General features: G+C 42.2%; 1 protein-coding gene across 1 annotated transcript in view; it reads right to left on the bottom strand.

The window, feature by feature from the left end:
• Window positions 1-23,629, bottom strand: part of LOC126428046 (intermembrane lipid transfer protein Vps13) — a 487,343-nt gene that overhangs the window by 436,763 nt on the left and 26,951 nt on the right. Inside the window, exons 8-12 of the mRNA XM_050089923.1 lie at window positions 21,604-21,841; window positions 19,714-19,834; window positions 14,482-14,728; window positions 12,911-12,999; window positions 2,947-3,118 (exon numbers count right to left, since the gene is read on the bottom strand). Of these exons, the coding sequence (XP_049945880.1) occupies window positions 2,947-3,118; window positions 12,911-12,999; window positions 14,482-14,728; window positions 19,714-19,834; window positions 21,604-21,841 (867 nt within the window). The remainder of the gene's footprint in view (window positions 1-2,946; window positions 3,119-12,910; window positions 13,000-14,481; window positions 14,729-19,713; window positions 19,835-21,603; window positions 21,842-23,629) is intronic.

The raw sequence follows: 23,629 nt of genomic DNA, 5'->3' as shown, positions 1-23,629 counted from the left end.
AACAGGTGAGGCTGCCCGACACCTTGGTATAGGTGCTTTAATCAAATGAAATTTCTCACCCAATCCTGTTAAGTCTCCCTTGTCTGAGGGTTCTGGGTGACTTTCCTGAACTCTACCCCTTTTCCTAAACCTCTCCAAATTTTCTCCTGCCACAGCTTTGTGAGTAGATCTCTTTATCTATCAATTACATTACATACGGTTACAAAGACCTTTTCAGGTCTCGTCATAGATGTTTGAGACTTGACAAGGTCTCTGTAACCGTATAGTTTCATTTTATTAAAGTACCTATGACTGGGTTTCAGACTGGATCCTTTGTTTCATTTAATACTGAGATGCTACCTCAATAACAGCTGGAGAGCCTCTGCAATGTTGTTTGCATTTAGGGTGAATATCAGATGGGCTGAGGTGTGAATGGGAATTTTGACTGAGAAGGAAGGCATGCTAGGGTACTCAGTGCAGCTGTGCAAAGCCACTGTGCCAGGATGGTGTAGCAGTCAGCACATCTACCTAGTGAGCAGGAGTCCCAGGTTTGAATCCCAGTCTCTGTACAAATTTTCGTTTGCCATTTCAGTCAGAATACACACATCATAGATGTCTGAGACTTAGATAGGTCTCTGGAACCATATAGTTTCATTTAATAGTAATGCACATTATAAATTTGATAGCTTTTGTTTTAAGGCATATGTTAAAAGCGAGGAACTGATGCCCGTCTTCTTATTTCTTAGAATATACGAGATGAAGAGCCAGCACACTCCGACTGTGATGAGTAGTAGGGGCAGCTTCTACGTGCTTCATAAAATCCGTACACCCGATAATCTTTGACAGCCCACTGTAGCCAATTACTGTATGCCCGGGAAAGGAATTTCTGCTCTTGTCAAAACAATTCCAACAATTGCCCAGAGCCTAGCATCTAGTATCAAAGATACTAAGCACTTCCTTCGCTGACTCTTCACCACTCCCACCCCTTTACCTCCCGGATCCCTACTCGTCACTGATTATATCACCTATTATGAACCACATCTTTCATGGCCATGGCCTTGCTGCTATCTAATACTCTCTCTCATTATAATGTAAACAGACAGACAAAAAAAATCTACTCACCAAGCACCAGCAGGTGCGCACGCACGCACACATGCGCGCGCTCGGCCTCACACACACACACACACACACACACACACACACACACACACACACACACAAGGATTTAGCTTTCACAAGCTTTCGGAGACAGTGGCTCCGTCTTATAGCAGAAGAGTTGAAGGGGAAGGAAGAGGGGTGAAGGAAAAGGACTGGAGAGGTTTAGGGTAAAGGTTACAGTTTAGAAGCCACCCAGAACCTCAGGTCAGGGGTGACTTACCGGATAGGAAAAACTGATTGTTGGGGACAGCACCAAACGGGCTTTAGAAACCTGAGAGCTTAAAGGTGGAAGACATCTCTCAGTACACCCTTCTGACTTCAAATGCACTGTCCGATTCCTTATACATCTTACAAATTATATCCACGTACACAATTACTTTTCCTTTGAGGAGAAGGTATACAAACAAGACTATAGCACAGCAGTGGGCACCCGTATAACACCCCCCCCCCCCTCCCCCCCCTGTGCCAATCTATATATCCACCATCTAGAGTAAACTTTCCTAGCCTACCAAATTCCCAAATCTTGGTCTGCTTCATCTTCAACATCTGGACTGAGGTCCAATAAAACCTCTATTCGTTCCTCCAAAACCTCAACACCTTCTCCCTCACCAAGTCCCCCACAGCCCAACGTGCCACCTTCCCACCAGACAGTGACCTCCATCCTTCTGATGGCTCCATTCTACTTGTGGCTATATTAAACAATAAAAGCATTTTGACAGCTTTCACCCTAACCATACAAAAAAATAACTCCTTTTCAGCCTGGCCAAGATGGCGTACCTGCACTGATGAGCCGCTGCCCAGTATGCCCGAGGCCTTCACAGACAAGCACTATTACCTCACACACTGTGTCTTCACACACTCCTTGTCCTCCCCCACATCCACGAACCAGCAGAAAAAAAGCACATCATCATCATCATCCTCATCCTCATCCTCATCCTCATCCTCATCCTCATCCTCATCCTCATCCTCCAATACCACCACAGACTGGAGTTACTGAACAATGTCCTTTTCTAGTACTCTATCATCGTGCCCAGAAACGAGGGACATCCTACCCATGACTCTTCCCACCCCTCCTAAAGTGATATTCCAACTGCCCACTCCCATAATCCTCCTGGCCTCAATCCTTTTCCTGAGCCTATCATGGACACCTATGCAAATCACTTAGTTGACAGTTAGTCCTGGAGGAACAAATTCTCTATGCACAATACTCCAAGTGTCAAAATAAAAAAAAAATAATAATAATAATAATAATAATAATAAAGATCAAATCAGCATTGTTTTTGAAGTTGAAGCAAGGTTCATCTTCAACATGTTCTCACCCTTCAAAAATGATTTGTACCAGAAAAAACCTTGTGCTTTTGATAAATAACGTCCCCCTCAGGCCTGTTTCAACTTTTGAAAGGTCACACTCATGCATTTTTCCAAGTTTGACTGCATAACATCACTCTAAATTCTGCTCTTTCATTTTCATAATACACGGCAAAAACGCAACTCCACTGATGGAGTTCTCAAAAATCACGAGACGGCTGCACAGAGATGAAACTCAAACTGAGCATCTGGAAGGGATGAACACCCCAGCCTACACTAGCAGAACAACACAGCATTGCCAGATTGCTCACAGTGTTGTCAGCCTATCTACTTTCCTCACACACCTCTATGTTTATATGTAAAGTAGAAGTAAGTATGTCTCAATGTACTTCATATACAGGAGAAATAGATATGATTTTTTCATGTAATTGGCAGAAAAGTGTTACTTTCAAAACAGAAAGAGGACAAACACTTTATTTGTACAACGTAGGGTAAACTTACTGGGAAATAGCATTCGACTCTGCCGGAGGCTTGAAGACGTCCGCCAGTTTATTAATTGTCGATGCATCGTACACGACTTGCAGGGGTCTCGAACTGACGTGGATACGCTGGTCGCACCTTCCGTCCAGAGGATTAGTTTCGAACAACACGTTTAGAAGGGCAACCTTCCCGCCTGAAAAGACAGACAGTTTTACTTTCAGAATTAGAAAGATAGTTATCCTAGTATAACACACAAGTGTGAAAACTCGTATACATTATGAATGTCTGTCAAAAGGTAGCCTGCTAGCTTCATACTACAATGATTACAGTTTCTAGTCTATATGTAGTTAGCAGCAGATCAGAATGGATATATAATTAAAATAGATTTTATCATTATGATTGGATGCTATATTTCTCAGGCACCATTTCTTTTATAGATAATTACTTTCCAAAAATTGTATGAAAAAACTGTAGTAAAACCAAGATTAATTCGTTTTGCAGTGTGCTTTCTATGCAGCTGATTCAGAATAGGAAGTACCACCGAACCTCCATTTCTTTAAAGAATCAAACTCCTTTGTATAAAACAGTTTCAAACTTCCGATTACTTTACAAATAATTGAGTGCATTAAATATTTGATGTTAAGCATGTAAGTGAGAAAAAGTTTAGGGAACATTTGAAATTATGTTTAAAGATTGTTGGAAGTTGTCAAGTGCTCTCATTACAAAACAATGGATGAGTATAGTCTGGGTAATTCGTGCTCCATTTTGAGCAGAAGCTAGTTTCTCAGACAGCTCAATGTTTATATCACCATACGGGGGAGATGCTGAGCCCAGAAAGGTGGAACAAAAAGACTGTCATAAAATTAGCTTGTGGCCACCAAGCACTTTTTCAAAAGTAGACAACATACACACATGCACTCAAACAATTGCACACATGACCACAGTCTCTGGCAGCTAGAGACTCGCTCTAGCTGACAGAGACTGTGGTTTTGTGTGTGTGTGTGTGTGTGTGTGTGTGTGTGTGTGTGTGTGTGTGCGCGCGTGTGTGTGTTGTCTACTTTTGACAAAGTGCTTCGTGGCCACAAGCTAACTTTCCAAGAGACTTTTCGTTGTGCCTTTCTGTGACTCAGCATCACTGCTATATGGTGAGTAGCAACTATCCTTTTCATTATATGGTTTCATTCCATCCTGGATTTTCCATAGTTCAATGTTGATTTTGCTATATCTCCTGAACCATGTGTCTTACAACGATATTGTGGACATATTGAATGGCACAGATTAGTATTTACGACAGAGTTAGTAGTAAACTATGGAAAGTCCAAAATAACAACAAAATAGACAGATAGAGTGCTATTCACCACATAGAGGAGATGTCTGCATGTTCATCTTTTCAGAGATGGTTGCGGGACTCGGCTGTTCAGTACAGTATGTTAAATCGAACACCTTTCAGCTGTCTAATTTCCAAACTGTTATTTTATTTGGCTACCTGTTTCGGAGATTTACTACGGCATCTTCAGGCCCCTGCGTACTGACAACAGAGGCAACAGTATGAAATAATATAACAATTTGGAAATTAGAACACTGGAAGGTAGCTTATTTGAATTCCCCTGCACAGAGGAGATGTTGAGTCGCAGACAGGCACAAAAGGAAAGACTGCTGAAAGATTTAAGCTTTCTGACAAAGTCCTTCCTTCTAAAAAAGAAAAACAAACACAAATGTGGTATCATATTTACAAAATCCTGTCAATTTAAAGGAACTTTTTTCTCCCTATTGCCTTACCTAAGCAGACAACAGTGACATCTAGGCAAATTTCACCAATTTAGTAACAGTGACTACCAATTTAAACTGTCTCAGCCTACATGTAAGGCTGTCCCATATCTGTAATGTCGACAACCGCCACCAAAATATGCATACTTTTATGCTTTGCTCAACATTACACACAAACAGAAAATTGTGTCACCCTTGTCTTTCTGCCCACCACTTGAAGTATGCTGTAAGCTGTAATAAATCCTAGTGGTAAAACCTACATATGAGATATAAATTGGATCACCATAGTAAAAATATTTGATGTATACTTCCATTGTCCTTTAATTAATCTGGCTGTTCTGTTGGCATCAAGAGAACTGCACTTGCACATTTTAAAAGCTGACATCCACATGTTCTTGTTTCAGACTCCTCTCCCGAACTCTCTCTGGGACTGGGACTAAAATGGGACTGCATCTGAGGTGAGCAGCAGTCTCTGGGGAGCAGGGTAATGGTGGGGGAAGGTGTGTTGTCCTGTCTGTAGAAGCATGCACAGATGTGGTGCAGACAGGACAGTGGTGTTAATGCAGTGTTGAGAGGCTGGGGGACAGGGGAGAAGATGAGAGAAGAGAAAAAGGAAAAGACTAGTCAATTCATTGGTGGGACAGAAAGCGTATGAAGTACTGAAGTGGGAGCAAGGAGCGCGGGATAGGAAGGTGGAGGGCAGGGACTAGTGAAGGTCGAGGCAAGAACAGTTGTGGAAACGAGGCATATAATTCAGGAAGATATATCCCTCGTTTCCACAATCCTAAGGGTCTATACAAGGGCGATGTACTTGAGGGCAATATTATGGAAATGGAAGAGGATGTAGATGAAGATGAAATGGGAGATATGATACTGCGTGAAGAGTTTGACAGAGTCCCGGGAGTAGACAACATTCCATTAGAGCTACTGACAGCCTTGGGAGAGCCAGTCCTGACAAAACTCTACCATCTGGTGAGCAAAATGTATGAGACAGACGAAATACCCTCAGACTTCAAGAAGAATATAATAATTCCAACGCCAAAGAAAGCAGGTGTTGACAGATGTGAAAATTACCGAACTATCAGTTTAATAACTCACGGCTGCAAAATACTAACACGAATTCTTTACAGACGAACGGAAAAACTAGTAGAAGCAGACCTCGGGACAGATCAGTTTGGATTCTGTAGAAATATTGCAACACGTGAGTCAATACTGACCCTACGACGTATCATAGAAGAAAGATTAAGGGAAGGCAAACCTACATTTATAGCATTTGTAGACTTAGAGAAAGCTTTTGACAATGTTGACTGGAATACTCTCTTTCGAATTCTAAAGGTGGCAGGGGTAAACTACAGGGAGCAAAAGGCTATTTACAATTTGTACAGAAACCAGATGGCAGTTATAAGAGTCGAGGGACATGAGAAGGAAGTAGTGGTTGGGAAGGGAGTGAGACAGGGTTGCAGTCTCTCCCTGATGTTATTCGATCTGTATATTGAGCAAGCAGTAAAGGAAACAAAATAAAAATTCGGTGTAGGTATTAGAATCCATGGAGAAGAAAAATAAACTGAGGTTCGCCAATGACATTTTAATTCTGTCAGAGACAGCAAAGGAGTTGGAACAGCATCTGAACGGAATGGGCAGTGTCTTGAAAGGAGGATATAAGATAAACATCAACAAAAGCAAAACGAGGATAATGGAATGTAGTCGAATTAAATCGGGTGATGCTGAGGGAATTAGATTAGGAAATGAGACACTTAAAGTAGTAAAGGAGTTTTGCTATTTGGGGAGCAAAATAACTGATGATGGTCGAAGTAGAGAGGATATAAAATGTAGACTGGCAATGGGAAGGAAAGCGTTTCTAAAGAAGAGAAATTTGTTAACATTGAGTATAGATTTAAGTGTCAGGAAGTCGTTTCTGAAAGTATTTGTATGGAGTGTAGCCATGTATAGAAGTGAAACATGGACGATAAATAGTTTGGACAAGAAGAGAATAGAAGCTTTCAAAATGTGGTGCTACAGAAGAATGCTGAAGATTAGATGTGTAGATCACATAACTGATGAGGAGGTATTGAATAGAATTGGAGAGAAGAGAAATTTGCGGCACAAGGGATCATTAATTTAGTATTGGAGGACAGCGTGGAAGGTAAAAATCGTAGAGGGAGACCAAGAGATGAATACACTAAGCAGATTCAGAGGGATGTAGGTTGCAGTAGATACTAGGAGATGCTGAAGCTTGCACAGGATAGAGTAGCATGGAGAGCTGCATGAAACCAGTCTCAGGACTGAAGACCACAACAACAACATACCAGGAAGAATTCCCATGTGCGCAATTTAAAAAAGATGGTGTTTGTAGGAAGTATTCACATGGCACAGGTTATGAAGCAGTCATTAAAGTGAAGTACATTATGCTGAGCAGCATTTTCAGGAACTTGGGTGGTCCAGCAGTCAGTCTGCCACAGTTCGGCAGTGAACATCCGTGTTGAGAGACAGCTTGTTAGTTGTCGTGTTGATATAAAAAGCAGAACAGTGGTCACAGTTTAGTTGCTATATCACACGGCTGCTTTTACAGACAACCCTGCCTTTGATGGGATAGGAGATGCCTGTGACAGGACTGGAGTAGGTGGTAGTGGAAGGATGTATGGGAAAGGCCTTTCACCTAACAGGAGCATTCAATAAGTAATACAACACGTTTTCTCCTCAGCCAATCTTGCTTGAAAAAAGTGGAATTTGTCATAGGATGTTGTGGCCCCATAGTTCCAATAGGTGGGGGTGCTGCATGTAGCCTTCAAAATAGTGCCTATAACGGAGGTGTATACTGAGCATAGAGCTGCTACTGGGTTTCTTCTGGTTGAAAACCAGACTGTCACAAATATTTGTAGGCACTTGCAGATTGTCTACAGAAACCTGGCAGTGAACAAAAGCACTACGAATCATTAGATGAGGCAACTGTCATCATCACAACAAGGTCACACAAACCGATGTGATGTCCCCCGTGCCAGCCAGCCGTACACAGCTGTGACTCCTGAAATGACAGAACACGCAGACACTCGCTGCTCAATTGGATACCTCTGTGGCGGTGTTGACATTCTCATCCACCAGTTACAGTACTGAAAGGCTTGTGCCTCTCTGGTTCCTTACCACCTACAGCAGACCACAGAGAGCAACTGAGACCATCCGTGCAGAACTCTTTGCACATTAAGGGACTGATTGTGACAATTTTTTGTTGATCATCATCATAGGCATTGAAACATCACTTTGAACCAGAAACAAAACACCGTCCACTGAGTGGCACCACACCACCTCTCCTCCGAAGCCAGTGAAGTTTTCTGGGACTTTGAAGGGGTTATCCTGTTTCATGCCCACCCTCTTGGTGCAACAATCAACTCCAGAGTGTACTGTGCTAAACCTCAGGAAACTGAACAAACAGCTTGAGCAAGTTCATCACATAAAACTGGAAACAATCTTAAAACTGAAAACAAACTTCTCCTCCTCCATTACAATGTAAGGCCTCACCCAAGTCTCTACACCTGAGAGGAGCTCACAGAACTTCATTGCACTGCTATTGCTCGACCACCCTACAGCCCACATCTCACACCTCCTTATTTCCATCTGTTTGGCCTAATGAAGGATGCCCTCTGCTGGAAGCAATACATGGGTGAGGGGGAAGTTATCGATGCAGCAAGACATTGGCTCTTACGTCAACCGACAGGGTGGTACAATGAGGGCATGCGTGCCTCCCAATAAGGAGATCTAAATCCATCACATTGAACAGACATTACGATGAAAAACAGGGTTTTGTAGGGAAAAGGGTGGGGAATAATATGGTGTATTGGAACCCTGAATAAAACTGACTCGCTTTCAGGAAAAAAAAGTATTGCATTACTTATTGAATGCCACTCTTAGGTCTATTGCAGGGGTATGAGCTATGAGGCAAGGGGTTGGGAGCAGGGTTGGAGTAGGGATGGACAAGGATATTGTATAGGTTCAATGGGCAGTGGAATATCATTGTGTGAGGGATGGGGAGGATAGTGCAGATGTTCCTCATTTCAGGGCATGACAAATGGTAGTGAAACCGTGGCAGAAAATGTTACCCAGTTTCTTCAGTCCTGGGTGGTACTGAGTTACGAGAGGAATGCTGCTTTGTTGTGGCAGGACATTGGGACTGTGAAGGCATCAGTGAGACCGTTGACGTGTTTGGGAAGGACAGCTCGTCACTACAGATGTAAAAATCACGAATGGATATGCCATATGGAAGTGACTGTGGTGTCCCGTACCATTTCCGCAAGAAAGACTGTGGCGTGCACACAGCCGCGTGAACAAAAATATAAAAATTACGTAGAGATTAGATGGACTTTGTAAAAACAGTACACTGACAAGAGGTGTCTTTTTGTACAGAGGCAAGTGTGAAGGCACTACCTGTGTACAGCCCGACTGGTGACCAAGCAGCTACACTTGCTGATGGAGTGCACTATTCCATACTGCCACTAGCTGAAAGTGGTTTGGCGGCGCCGTCACACAATATGCAAGCAGGCCAATCCGAGAACGTCAATAACAGTAAAGACACAAAGGAGAATGGTTTATTTTGGGTGAAGATCAAGATATTAAAAGTTATTGTTACACGGTTGCCAATTGTAATTGTGTAAGTTTATGGTAGAAAAACTCATGTTTAAAGCAAAGTACCTGTTGAAAATAATTTACATACCTAAAGATAGCAGAAGCCCTGCTCGATTTCAGTGAAGCACTCGCACTTCAGAAAATAATATACCGAGCATAGCAAGAAGTCAACTTGGAACTCACCAGCAGGTCCAGCTCATAACTATTATTAAAGATGAAGTCTGCGGCTCGTGTTCTTGCGGTAGCTTTCTCGCTTCCCGCGCACAGGGTCCCGGCTTCGATTCCTGGCGGGGTCAGGGATTTTCTCTGCCTCGAGATGACTGGGTGTTGTGTGTCTTTCATCATCATTTCATCTTCATTCACTCCCAAGTTGCCGTAGTGGCGTTAAAGAGCTGGTGGAGCAGCGGCCGAACCGCCCCGCGAGGGGTCTCCCGGCCACCAATGCCGTATGCTCATTATTATTATTATTATTATTATTATTATTATTATTATTATTATTAAAGACGAATGTCAATTGAGTGTTAACTAATTGGACATTCAACCAGCTGAAGGAAAGATGACATTAAACCTGGTGCCAAGCACAACTGCACCAGGGAACATGATGAACATCGCAGGACTTCTTGCTGTGGAATGGGTGACATATATTTTAAATGGAGGTATAGTTGCTGGTTGGTAGGTTTGATGCGAACAGACATACGGATGTAGTCATCCTTGAGGGAGATGAGAACATCGAGGGAGGAGGCTCATTGTGTTCACGAGGACTCGCTGTATTTGCAAGTGGAAGAGGAAAGAAATGACTAGAGGAGGTACATGATACCCTCTGTCATGATGCACCATTAGGTGGCTTGCAGTGTATGTACACAGATGTAGAAATAAATGGGGGAGAAGATTTTGAGGATCTGGAGGAATGTGGACAGGTGCATATCATGAAGATGTCATCAATGTATATGAACCAGGTGAGGGGTTTGGTTTTCCAGATGGTTATGAAGGATTCCTCTGTATGACCCATGAACAGGTTGGAATAGGGTGGTGCCATGTGGGTTACCATTGCTGAACCACAGATATGTTTGTAGATATTGCCTTCAAAAGTGAAGTATTTAGGGATAAGGGTATAGCTGGGCATTGTGACCAGGAAGGGATAGGTCGGATATTGGGGAAAGTGCTGTTAAATAATGGCATGGTCATGGATATTGAGGATGTTAGTGTGGAGGGACATGGGGGTGAGCAGGTTGTTGGGTGATAGGGGAACAGGAACTGTGAGGAGCCAGTGGAGGAAATGGATGGTGTCCTTTGTACAGGAGGGTAGGCTATGGGTACTAGGCTGAAGATGTTGATCTCATGAGAGCTGTAGCAATTCTCACTGGTAACCGGCCACAGTGAGGTGTCATAGGAAGTTGGGTTTATGGATTTCAGGAATAATTGGGGTGAGGAGAGAGATGGACTCAGGGGACAGGTTCTGGAATGGGCCTAAGGATTTGGGGAAGGCTTGGGGAGCCTGCTGAGTTTCTGCAATGCAGTCATAGCGATAAGGCTTGTACGTGGACATATCGGGCAGCTGACAGATCCCTCTACCAGGTAATCCCTGCAGTTCCTAACTATAGTGGTGGAGCCTTTGTCGGTCAGGATCAGTTTTTAGGTGGTGGACTATAATTATTTCTGCAGATTTGAGACTGGTTTCCATATTGTGGGATTTTGAGAATGGTGGTGAGGAAAGATTTGAAGTCATGAAATTCTTGAATGTTGTGAGGGAGGGAGTGGGGGTAATTTGGGGGTAGTTGGGGGCGAATGACAGTTGGAGGGAGGAGTGAACTGAGTCAGGAGGAGTTCAACATTGGCTTTAGATTGAGTCTGACTGGTAGGGTTGGTGGCAAAAAAGTGTTTCCACTGTAGGGACTGGGAGAGGAGGAAGTGTTTAACAAGTAAAGCATGATTGAATTTTGGAGAGATGCAAAAGGCACGGCGTTTGGAATGGAGTGATACTTCTGTGCCACTGAGGCTTTTGGAGGACTGGTTCATGACTTATCTCAGGTTTGTTTACGTTCTGGATTCTGAATGGTGGTGGGAGTGAGTTTCTGAGGGTGGTGGTTGTGAGTGGATGTGGGGAAGGTTTGATGGAGGCTCTTGTAAAGATATTGGGTAGTGGAAGTCCAAGGTGGGAGGAGAAGGTGAACAGGTTGGAGAGTTTTCTGAGGCGGTGTCATACATGTTGCTCTAGTTCTAGAAGCCAAGAGATTCAGCGGGATGCAGGAATTTGGGACTGCAGAGCAGGAGAACTTTACAGATGAAGAGGAGGTATTGCAAGAAGGTTTGGGCAGATTTATGTGGTTTTGCTGGAATATACTGGTGAAGGCTACGGACTAATGGACTCTGGACAGATAGAGGTCACAATGAAAGGAGGGGTTGATGCTGGAGACAGGTAATCTGATGGTCTGGCAATTTGGGGAGGGGGGGGGGGGGAGGAGATTCCATGGACTAAGTAACAATGTAGGAACAGTATGTGGGACTGGGTCTGGTTGGGGATAAGGAAATTTTGGTGTATTGGTGTAGACGGAAGAAGCAGGCATTCATAGTGGAGGATAAAAAAACTGTGCAAATATGTAGGGAAAAACACAAGAAGTATGAAATTTAAGATGCATAGTCAAAAGGATAAGACCTGAGGGTGTAGGTCCTATAGAGAGAGACAAAAATGAACTAAAATTGACATAAACTGACACATAGATCAAAGAGAAAAATAAATAAAAAAATGATAACAGTGGGATGCAAGTCAGTGGCTGAATGTGTGTGAAGAGAGGGGGCAGCAGGTGTAACTGGATATGGTAAGGTCAGTATCTACATCCTAGAGTAAGGAGAGAGAGAGAGAGAGAGAGAGAGAGAGAGAGAGAGAGAGAGAGAGTGCAGAGATGGGGACAGAGAGGGTGGGGAGAGTTGATTAGGTAGGGGATGAACTAAGGCACAGGAAGGTACACCAAAACACACAAAAATCAAAAATACACGAGTATGAATGAAGGTATGCAATCTATTTGAAGTTGCAAAAATAATTATATCAATCGGAAGAATCTGCAACATTAGACTGTCCACATTAAATCTGCCAACTACATACACCACCTCAATTTCAGCAGCTGCCATCCATTCCATGGCAAGAAGTCCCTAGCATACAGTCTAGCCACCCATGATTGTCCCACCTGTAATAACGAGCAGTCCCTCTCCAAACATGCCAACAGTCCCACTGACATCTTCACAGACTCAACTTACCCTCCCAACCCTGTCCAGAAGCAAATCTCTCATGCCTTGTATCTCCAATCTCTCACATACGCACCGACTACCTCATGTTGTGCCTTGAATCGTGTGTCCAACCAGCATAGCATAGAGGCACAGCCCTCTCCCTGTGTGTGTGTGTGTGTGTGTGTGTGTGTGTGTGTGTGTGTGTGTGTGGCGGGGGAGGGGGGGGGGGGGGGGAGGAAGAATTAATTATATCTCACAACAACAAACAGTAGTATTTATTATGGTCCACTGTCTGTGTGTAATTGAAACAATATAGTAACGTCAAAAAGGGAAGTTTAAAACTGCATCATAAATGAAGTGCAGCTCAGCTTATGGTACCAACCTGCTAGGTTTGTGGAGCTGATAAGCTGCGGCCTCTGCTCTCCTGTGTCCAGCCCAAAGACTGTGAACTGCCCGACAGCTACGTCGACCCTGCAACAAATCACAGGTAACTCCAGTTAGATGGAGCCGCCGAAACTTTTTCTCGCTGACCAGCATTACCCTTTGCTCTCTATTGAATAACCTTCAAAGAACTTCCTTCCCAGATGAAAATGTGCTCCGAACGTAACTCAACGAAGTCTTTGCTTCAAAACCATTAATCCAACAGTTGTTTTTGTTGTTGTTGTGGTTGTCTTCAGTCCTGAGACTAGTTTGATGCAGCTCTCCATGCTACCCTATCCTGTGCAAGCTTCTTCATCTCCCAGTACCTACTGCAGCCTACATCCTTCTAAATCTGCTTAGTGTATTCATCTCTTGGTCTCCCTCTACGATTTTTACCCTCCACGCTGCCCTCCAATACTAAATTGGTGATCCCTTGATGCCTCACAACATGTTCTACCAACTGATCCCTTCTTCTAGTCAAGTTGTGCTACAAACTACTCTTCTCCCCAATTCTATTCAATACCTCCTCATTAGTTATGTGATCTACCCATCTAATCTTCAGCATTCTTCTGTAGCACCACATTTCGAAAGCTTCTATTCTCTTCTTGTCCAAACTATTTATCGTCCATGTTTCACTTCTATACATGGCTACACTCCATACAAATACTTTCAGAAACGACTTCCTGACACTTAAATCTATACTCAATGTCAACAAATTTTTCTTCTTCAGAAACGCATTCCTTCCCACTGCCAGTCTACATTTTTATATCCTCTCTACTTCGACCATCATCAGTTATTTTGCTCCCCAAATAGCAAAACTCCTTTACTACTTTAAGTGTCTCATTTCCTAATCTAATTCCCTCACCATCACCCGACTTACTTCGACTACATTCCGTTATCCTCGTTTTTCTTTTGTTGATATTCATCTTATACCCTCCTTTCAAGACACTGTCCATTCCGTTCAACTGCTCTTCCAAGTCCTTTGCTGTCTCTGACAGAATTACAATGTCATCAGTGAACCTCAAAGTTTTTATTTCTTCTCCATGGATTTTAATGCCTACTCCGAACTTTTCTTTTGTTTCCTTTACTGCTTGCTCAATATACAGATTGAATAACATCGGGGAGAGGCTACAACCCTGTCTCACTCCCTTCCCAACCACTGCTTCCCTTTCATGCCCCTCGACTCTTACAACTGCCATCTGCTTTCTGTACAAACTGTAAATAGCCTTTCGCTACCTGTATTCTACCCCTGCCACCTTCAGAATTTGAAAGAGTTACGGAACTGAAAAGTTATCCCAGCACTGACAGACTGTTATAAATAGTAAAGCAGAAAATATTACTGGTGACTAAAGTCTCTGTTACGTTTTGTCTGCTGTGTTCATAAAACTTGTGAAAAAATGCTGAACTTACGCACCAGCCCAAAAACTGTAAAATTGGCTCATTCCTCACCACAGTGAACCATCATAATTACAGTAAACAGAATAAGCAACCAACTAAACTAAAGCAGCTCCCTCCTGCAGATGCTATTCTCACCTCAGGGCCTGGGCGGCTGGCCGCCTCTTCAAGCTGACGCTGACACCTGCCAAGTCGGCCAGCATCACCCGAGGCGTGGTGTACGCGTCATCGCGGACCTCCACCTGCAGACTCCCCAGCGTGAACTGCGCACTCAGCTCCACAAACTCCACGGGATACTGAGGTGGAGCCGCATTCTCCTGGTAGTCGATTGCTCGGAACAGCTTCGCTTTCTCTTCCGGTGTCATCGCATCTTCGAATTTCTTGGCTGTGAAAGACAATATAGCAGGTATGTATGTAACCGTAGCATACTCACAATACCATTTTTTTTATTTATTTAATTATTGCTGTGCTCCTCTTAAAGTTGCTAAGACAGAATATTGCATTAGTTAAAATCCAAACCATTAGTAAGTAAGAATATAAACTACTGGTATTTTTATACTAACAATGCAGGCTGCATAGGGCGCATACTAGCATAGAGCGGGAGTTGTAGTTGGTGCCCAGTTTGTGTTGTTAGCATTGCTCATGTCTGCGGAAGGAATTTTTTATATTAAACTAATTGAAGTATTATTAGTACAGAAAACCAACCAGTTACAGTTTGCAACAAAGTAGTTGTATTTTAATTTTCTTTTTTTTTTTTGTTATAGTGGATTTTATTGAAGTCTGCCATTTTATAAATCGACAATGCTGAGTTAATATTGTTATCATTCAATCAGCAACATGTGATAGCTATTTCATTACCATGGTCACAGTATTTTTGTAACAACAGGGACACTAGCCATAGCTAACAAGATATGAGAAGATAGACAGCCAAGTGGCAGTGTTCCAGGGTGTAAATACTTTAAACAGACATCTGCAGACAGATATATACATTGAGGGGAGAAAACAGAAACTGGAGATGTCTTTGGACAACACAGAATATCAACAACATCACTTTGCATGGCCCAGAATGGAAAGCTGAAAATAAGGTTAAATATGATCTGTGATACGAACAGTGTGATTACAGTGATAGAACTGACAAACTAGCAATGGTAGTAGCATTTATTAATGGCCAAAGCAAAATTCATAGCAGATGTTTTTGACAAAAGTTGTACTGGTCTTTTCCCACAGTGTAGAGAAGTGAGAAAAAAAGTACTGCAATCATTTCAAAACATCACCATTTATTTGATGGAGAAAAAAATACATAGACCAAAAGACAGGGTGTATCAAAAAGAATCATCTGATTTTAAAAAATCACAACTATTATGTTACTTGAGATATGTGCGTGAACTATGTACTGTTGGAAAGAGCAAACTCTTGAGTTTTCCCGCTAGGTAGCAGCAAAGTGCGCTCACTTCAGTTCTAGGAAAAATAGTGTTTGGACAACAGAAAGCGTATTGTGTTCTACGTTTCGCACACTGCGGGTCAGTAATAACTCTTCAGTGTGAGTTTCCTACTAGGTATGGTGTGGATCCTCTTACAGCACAGAGCAATGGACGAAGGCATGAAAAATTCCAAAAAACAAGTTGTTTGTGTAAAGGCAAATTGCCAGGCCATCCCCGAGTGTCTGACACGGATGTCGAACACATCCACTGTAGTTAAACAAGAAGTCCACAGAAATCCATTCGCTGTGCAGCTCGACAGCTCTATATGCCACCAAAGTCCATATGGTGTGTGTTGCATTGACATTTACATGTTGTTGTTGTTGTTGTTGTTGTTGGTGGTGGTGGTGGTGGTGGTGGTGGTGCTGGTGCTGGTGCTGGTGCTGGTGCTGCTGTTGTTGTTGTTGTTGTTGTCTTCAGTCCTGAGACCAGTTTGATGCAGCTATCCATGCTGCACTATCCTGTGCAAGCTTCTTCATTCCTAAGTAACTACTGCACCCTACAGCCTTCTGAATCAGCTTAGTGTATTCATCTCTTGGTCGCCCTCTACGATTTTTACCCCCCACGCTGCCCTCCAATACTAAACTGGTGATCCCTTGATGTCTCAGAACATGTCCTACCAGCTGATCCCTTCTTCTGGGCAAGTTGTGCCACAAACTCCTCTTCTCCCCAATTCTTTTCAATACCCCCTCATTGGTTATGTGATCTATCCATCTAATCTTCAGCATTCTTCTGTAGCACCACATTTCGAAAGCTTCTATTCTCTTCTTGTCCAAACTATTTATCGTCCATGTTTCACTTTCATACATGGCTACACTCCATACAAATACTTTCAGAATGACTTCCTGACACTTAAATCTATACTCAATGTTAATAAATTTCTCTTCTTCAGAAACGCTTTCCTTGCCATTGCCAGTCTGCATTTTATATCCTCTCTACTTCGATCATCATCAGTTATTTTGCTCCCCAAATAGCGAAACTCCTTTACTACTTTAAGTGCCTCATTTCCTAATCTAATTCCCTCAGCATCACCCAAAAGAGTTAAGCTCGACTACATTCCAGCATCCTCGTTTTGCTTTTGTTGATATTCATCTTATCTCCTCCTTGCAAGACATGACATTTACGTATGAAACCAAACAAAATTCAGCTACTGCAAGCTCTTCGTTAAGATGACCAACAACAGGTAGAGTTCTGTAATTTCGTTCTTGGCAAGATGGAGGATGACAGTTTTCTTCCACACTTAGTGTTTAGTGATGAGGCATCATTCCACTTAAATGGAAAGGTGAACTGTCAATGTGAGAATACAGGGTATGGAACAACCACATGAAGTTGTACAACATGAGAGGGACTCTACAAAACTCAATGTGTTTTGTGCAGTTTCATGGGAAAAGGTGTACGGTCCATTTTCGTTTGTTCAAAATGGTTCAAATGGCTCTGAGCACTATGGGACTCAACTGCTGAGGTCATTAGTCCCCTAGAACTTAGAACTAGTTAAACCTAACTAACCTAAGGACATCACAAACATCCATGCCCGAGGCAGGATTCGAACCTGCGACCGTAGCGGTCTTGCGGTTCCAGACTGCAGCGCCTTTAACCGCACGGCCACTTCGGCCGGCATTTTCGTTTGTGGGGAACACTGTTACAGGAAGTACATATCTCGATGCGGTTGAGAACATTCTTTTGCCAGAGTTAAACGCTGATTTGAATGACTCCGTTTACCAACAGGACGGAGCACCGCTACTTTGGCATCTGGAAGTGCGGCAATTTTTAAATCAAATGATAACTGAACGATGGATCGGTCACACTGGATCAAATGATTCAGCCTTACATTACTGGAACCCAAGGTCACCAGACCCAACTGTGCATGTGTTTCTTGTGGTGGTTTATAAAAGACTCTGTTTATGTACCTCCATTACCAACAACAATAAATGAACTGAGACATCGAAAAACAGCAGCTGTGGAAGCTGCAACTCAAAGCATGGTCACTGCAGTGTGGGAACAATTTGAATACTGCATTGGCATATGCCCTGCATCTCAAGGGGGACATGCTGAACACCTATATAAAGGTATGAAAGAAACCTTTTTGAGTTTTCCATTCACCAAAAAACAAAATCCATTGTATATGTTTATTAGTTTGACAAATACAGACATGCCAAATTGGATGATTCTTTTTAATACATCCTATATATCAAATAACAAACATGGTATCCAGAATGAGATTTTCACTCTGCAGGGGAGTGTGCACTGATATGAAACTTCTGGCATATTAAAACTGTGTGCTGGACCGAGACTCGAATTAGAGACCTTTGCCTTTCACAAGCAAGTGCTCTTCCCCCGCGAAAGGCTAACGTCCTGACTTCAAGTCTTGGTCCAGCACACAATTTTGATCTACGAGGAAGTTTAACAAACATTGTATGTTTTTACTTTCTCGACTATGTTTTGTTTTGTTTTTTTTGTAACTACCACATAACACCAAAAACCATATTTTCTCCTTCAGCACACATACAACCAGCAGCAATAGTACAAGCACTGCCAGTATTAACTTTATTAGTTCATAGTTAGTATTATTTACTCATGTCACAATAGAAACTCAAATCATTTTAACATTATTTCTCATATTAAAATTATCATTTCTTAGGTAACTATGATGCCCGGTATGTGCGAAACGCTGGTCCCATGTAAGAGATAGCTTGATAGCCCTGGTCAGGTCAGGTTAAATAAATAAGTAAATAAATAAATAAACTACACTTGGTGATCTGTTTTCAAATGCAAAGATAAACAAGTATTGTGGTTGCCAAACACAGATAAGTTAGAGGCTACTGTAATTATGATTTAGTTCTGCTTTATTTGTCTTGATCTCTTTTTTTTTTTTTAGAGATGAATCTGACGAAGAAGCAGATCCAACATAGGAAGGCAAGATTTTTTTCAGGTGAGATGAGACAATTTAGTGCAAAAGGAGCAGAAAAGGAACAAACTGGTATTGCCCTGACCGCAACACACCTCTCTGCATGCCAGAACAGCTCAGACTTCTCCAAATAAAAATCAATTATGTGCGAAATTGCTCAATAACTCGTGCCAAACATTTATTTAAAGGATAAAAAATTATATTTGCTGTCATCATTATTGTAAATTTTGTAATCTATCAAACAACTAAAATAAAAATGAAAAATAAACCTCGAAGCCTCGTCATTTTTATTGTGCACAACCATTCAAGATACATTAAACACAAATATAACAGTAATATTTGAAATAACGGCATAAAGGCTGGTTCCCTGGGCCCAAAATTTTTCAAAGTGTTTCTCGAAATGTTAACATAAATTCGAGTATTAGGGAGTCTTTTTGGAAGGTATTTGTTGAGAGTGTAGCCCTGTACAGAAGTAGAACATGAAAGGCAAGAAGTTCAGACAAGAACAGTACAGAAGTTTTTAAAATATGGTGCCCCAGACAAATGCAGAGGGTTGATGGGCAGATCAAACAAACTAATGAAAAAGTAGTGAACTGAACTGGGAAGAACAGAACTTTATTTCAGAACCCGATTAGGAGAGGAGATCAGTTGATAGGTCATATTCTAAGCCATCAAGGAATCAATGGGTTTAGTAAGGGACGGAATTATGGAGATGGGGGAGACAGGAGGGGGAATTTAGAGGGAGGCCAAAACTTGACTATGATATGCAGGTTCAAATGGATGTAGGTTGCAATCTCAAAGTGTCAGTAGCTACAGGCAACACAATAACGAATAACAATACAAAGGGGGTATCGATGGAACCCCAGGGGTGTAATTATTTCTGAGGAGACTTACCACATTTGAAGACTGCCACAAATCTCACAATCACAGACTTGTGCAGACACAACAAAAACGAGAGTGCACGCCAGACCGTGAGAATAAGCTTACCGATGGCTGCCGCAGAGAGCGTGTCCTCTTCGAGTTTGGGACTGCTCCCCCACCAGCTGAAACCGCCAAACCAGCTCTGCTGCTTCTGAGCCTGCTTCTTTGCTGCCAAAATTCGCTCTGCCTGCGAGGACAAAGAGAGAGAATGAAATTTAAGTTTCTTCTGCTGCATAGTGTGTTCTTAACAGTAGCAGAGTAACTTTTGTAACTCAACCTGTGTTCACTGCCTTTGGTACATTCTCTTTCCTTAGCGAAGTCTTTGATTGTACGTAGCACAATATGCTAACGAGGTACCACGGGATTAACGACATCTGTCATGGACACAAATCTTTTTACGATTCCTTAACGTCGAGCTACAGTCAATGTGACCCACGTATTAAAATACTGAAGTTGCCTCACATTTACTGAAGAAGTGTATAAAATTAGGGAACAGCAACCACTCACTTATAGTGGATCAATGCATGGAGCACAGAGAAATGTAACAGAAAACAGAATTAACAGTAGCTGTTCATAATTTCTTCTATCTCAGCATTTCTCCACACTGACTATTCATTTCTTCACCCCCTTTTAGTTTTCTACATCTTTAATTTCCTGACATGTATCTCTATCACATACAATGCACTTAGCTTTTTGCTCTTATTAATTTGTGCACAATGTTTTAGCAGTAATCTATTTCTTGCTTATTACCCTATCTTCCGCCTTTAAGCTCTCAGGTTTACAAACCTTTGGTGCAGTCCACAACAATCAGTCTTTCCTTCTCATCCCGTCGAGTAAGTCTCCACTGACCTGGGATTCTGGTTGACTTTTTCGAACTCTACCCCTTTTCTTGAACCTCATCAGTCCTTTTCCTTCACCCCTCTTCCTTCCCCTTCAGCCCTTCCGCCAGAAGGAGCCACCGGCTCCAAAAGCTCGCATACATAGTAACTATAATAGGTGCGTTCTCTTGCCACCACTTGGTGAGTAGATATTTTTGTCTATCCACTTACATTATACAATTCCATTAACTATGTATTTCATGCAAAAAAAAAAAAAAAAATTATAATATAGAATAACATAAGTTAAAGCTTAACAGTCAACAACAATACACACTTCTAACTTTGTATTCATTATCTAAATCCTGCACTAAAAATAAGAATTCTGCATACTTACTGTGGTGTGCATACTGTAAGACCTTAGGTACACACACCATCAGATTATTTGACTTGTCGCTCTAACGAAATAGGCGAGTGTCAGCAATATGTCTCGTGGTCTTATTGTGGCGTGTTTATCTTCTGCCGTTTGGTCAGACGATAGAAATGCCACTTGCACGCTTAGAGTAGCAGATTGTACAGGAATATAATAATCTTATTAGGTGCAGACTGAAACTTGACTTTAAACTGGTACACACTAATGCAGATTGGTACAGACTGGTACAGACAAATGCAGACTGACTAATCGGAGGTCTGTACACTCGTTATAATACCTCGCGCGTTCAGGTATCACTGCGCGAGTGTGATCCGCGAGGAGAAAAGGTTCTACGTTAGCAGCAATCTCATTGGCTACGTTACATATTAATACGCGGATCGGCGGAAGCAGAATTTGGTCCGTCTCTAAAGCAGCGCCATCTCGTACTGCGGAGACGGACGAGTGCTGCGCCTGCGCTGTTGTGCTTAGTGGGGCGCGCTCTAGTGGGAAAGTTGTGTACTCGCCGACTACACGGAACTATGTACACAACACTTACTATATTTTGTAGTATCTAATCATGTCACACATCAGTTCGTCAGCACACTGTTTCTGTGTACATCATAACTCACCTATGCAGACAATTCTGTACCACAAGAGGCCATATAGTGCAACTACCACCACCATTAGAAAGCTAAAAAAGTTGAGAGAGATGCCATCCGGTGCACGTACCTCCACCTCGACCCTCTGGCGGATGATGACGATGTTGGTGAGTTCGAGCTCCTTCTCACAGCGGACGAGCGCCGCCTGCTGGTCGGTGGGCAGCTTCGAGCCCTTGGTGAGCTTCGCCTTGTACAGCTCGGCATACTGCCTGCACATCGTACGATGTGCCTTCATGTGCTCCCAGTTCCAATTACGGCGCCGCCGCCGCACTTCTTCCTCGAGCACACACTGGTACGCAAATTTCCACCTGTCAACAAGCCGAAGTGTCAGATCCGTGATGGCTCGAAAGCTACATACTCGTTTCAGAATGCGACTAGTAAGGGAAAACCAATCCAATGGGGCACAACTTTATACAATTTTCAGTTTACAAGAGTTGGATCGTAGAAAATACATGCTCAAACATACTGTATTTATCAGAGTATAAGATGACTCCCGTTTAAAAAAAAAAAAAAAAAAAAAATTGCATTATGTCGTTGTCGCTGTGGTCTTCAGTCCAGAGACTGGTTTGATGCAGCTCTTCATGCTACTCTATCCTGTGCAAGCTTCATCATCTCGCAGTACCTACTGCAACCTACATCCTTCTGAATCCGTTTAGTGTATTCACCTCTTGGTCTCCCTCTACGATTTTTACCCTCCACGCTGCCCTCCAATACTAAATTGGTGATCCCTTGGTGCCTCAGAACATGTCCTACCAACCGATCCCTTCTAGTCAAGTTGTGCCACAAACTCCTCTTCTCCCCAATTCTATTCAATACCTCCTCATTAGTTATGTGATCTACCCATCTAATCTTCAGAATTCTTCTGTAGCACCACATTTCAAAAGTTTCTATTCTCTTCTTGTCCAAACTATTTATCGTCCACGTTTCACTTCCATACATGGCTACACTCCATACAAATACTTTCAGAAACGACTTCCTGACACTTAAATCAATACTCGATGTTAACAAGTTTCTCTTTTTCAGAAACGCTTTCTTTGCCATAGCCAGTCTACATTTTATATCCTCTCTACTTCGACCATCATCAGTTATTTTGCTCCCCAAATAGCAAAACTCCTTTACTACTTTGTCTCATTTCCTAATCTAAATCCCTCATCACCCGACTTAATTCGACTACATTCCGCTATCCTCGTTTTGCTTTTGCTGATGTTCATCTTATATCCTTCTTTCAAGACACTGTCCATTCTGTCCAGCTGCTCTTCCAGGTCCTTTGCTGTCTCTGGCAGAATTACAATGTCATCAGTGAACCTCAAAGTTTTTATTTCTTCTCCGTGGATTTTAATTCCTACTCTGAATTTTTCTTTTGTTTCCTTTACTGCTTGCTCAATATACAGATTGAATAACATTGGGGATAGGCTACAACCCTGTCTCACTCCCTTCCCAACCACTGCTTCCCTTTCATGTCCCTCAACTCTAATAACAGCCATCTGGTTTCTGTACAAATTGTAAATAGCCTTTCGCTCCCTGTATTTTACCCCTGCCACCTTCAGAATTTGAAAGAGAGTATTCCAATCAACAGTGTCAAAAGCATTACATCTATTTTAAACTAAGGCATTTATTAATTGTCTACATTTTTATAATACAAGAAGAAATAAAAACAAACAAAAAGAAATGGTTTACATTAATTTTTATCTTCTCTACCTTTCTTGCTAACTAAGCCCGTCTGCCACTGTGTCACTACTTTTAATCATCACCATCATCCTAGAGCAGTTATGACATTTATATCTACACTGTCACAAATATTTTGCTGTTTCTTTCAAATACATTGCAGTATCTGAGGTTATATTGGAACCTGAGAACGCAGATGCTTTTCCCTGAATACATACCAGATTTCACTCTTATACTGACATGAGTGTGTGTGTTACTTCCACACATATCGACTGGCAACCGCTCCCTCATTGGCTGCGCAGAACCAGCAGTTAACACACCCTCTTTAATTCTCATCATAAATCATGGTGAACATCAATGACATGTACAGGAAACATGTACTCGTAAGTATGCCACTGGACCCTGTCTAGGCTTTTACCATCTCCTGCAGA

Source organism: Schistocerca serialis, chromosome 12 (assembly GCF_023864345.2).
Source record: "Schistocerca serialis cubense isolate TAMUIC-IGC-003099 chromosome 12, iqSchSeri2.2, whole genome shotgun sequence".
NCBI lineage: Eukaryota > Metazoa > Arthropoda > Insecta > Orthoptera > Acrididae > Schistocerca > Schistocerca serialis.
Note: the sequence above shows the minus strand (reverse complement) of the source record. Positions and strands in the feature narration are given on the sequence as shown.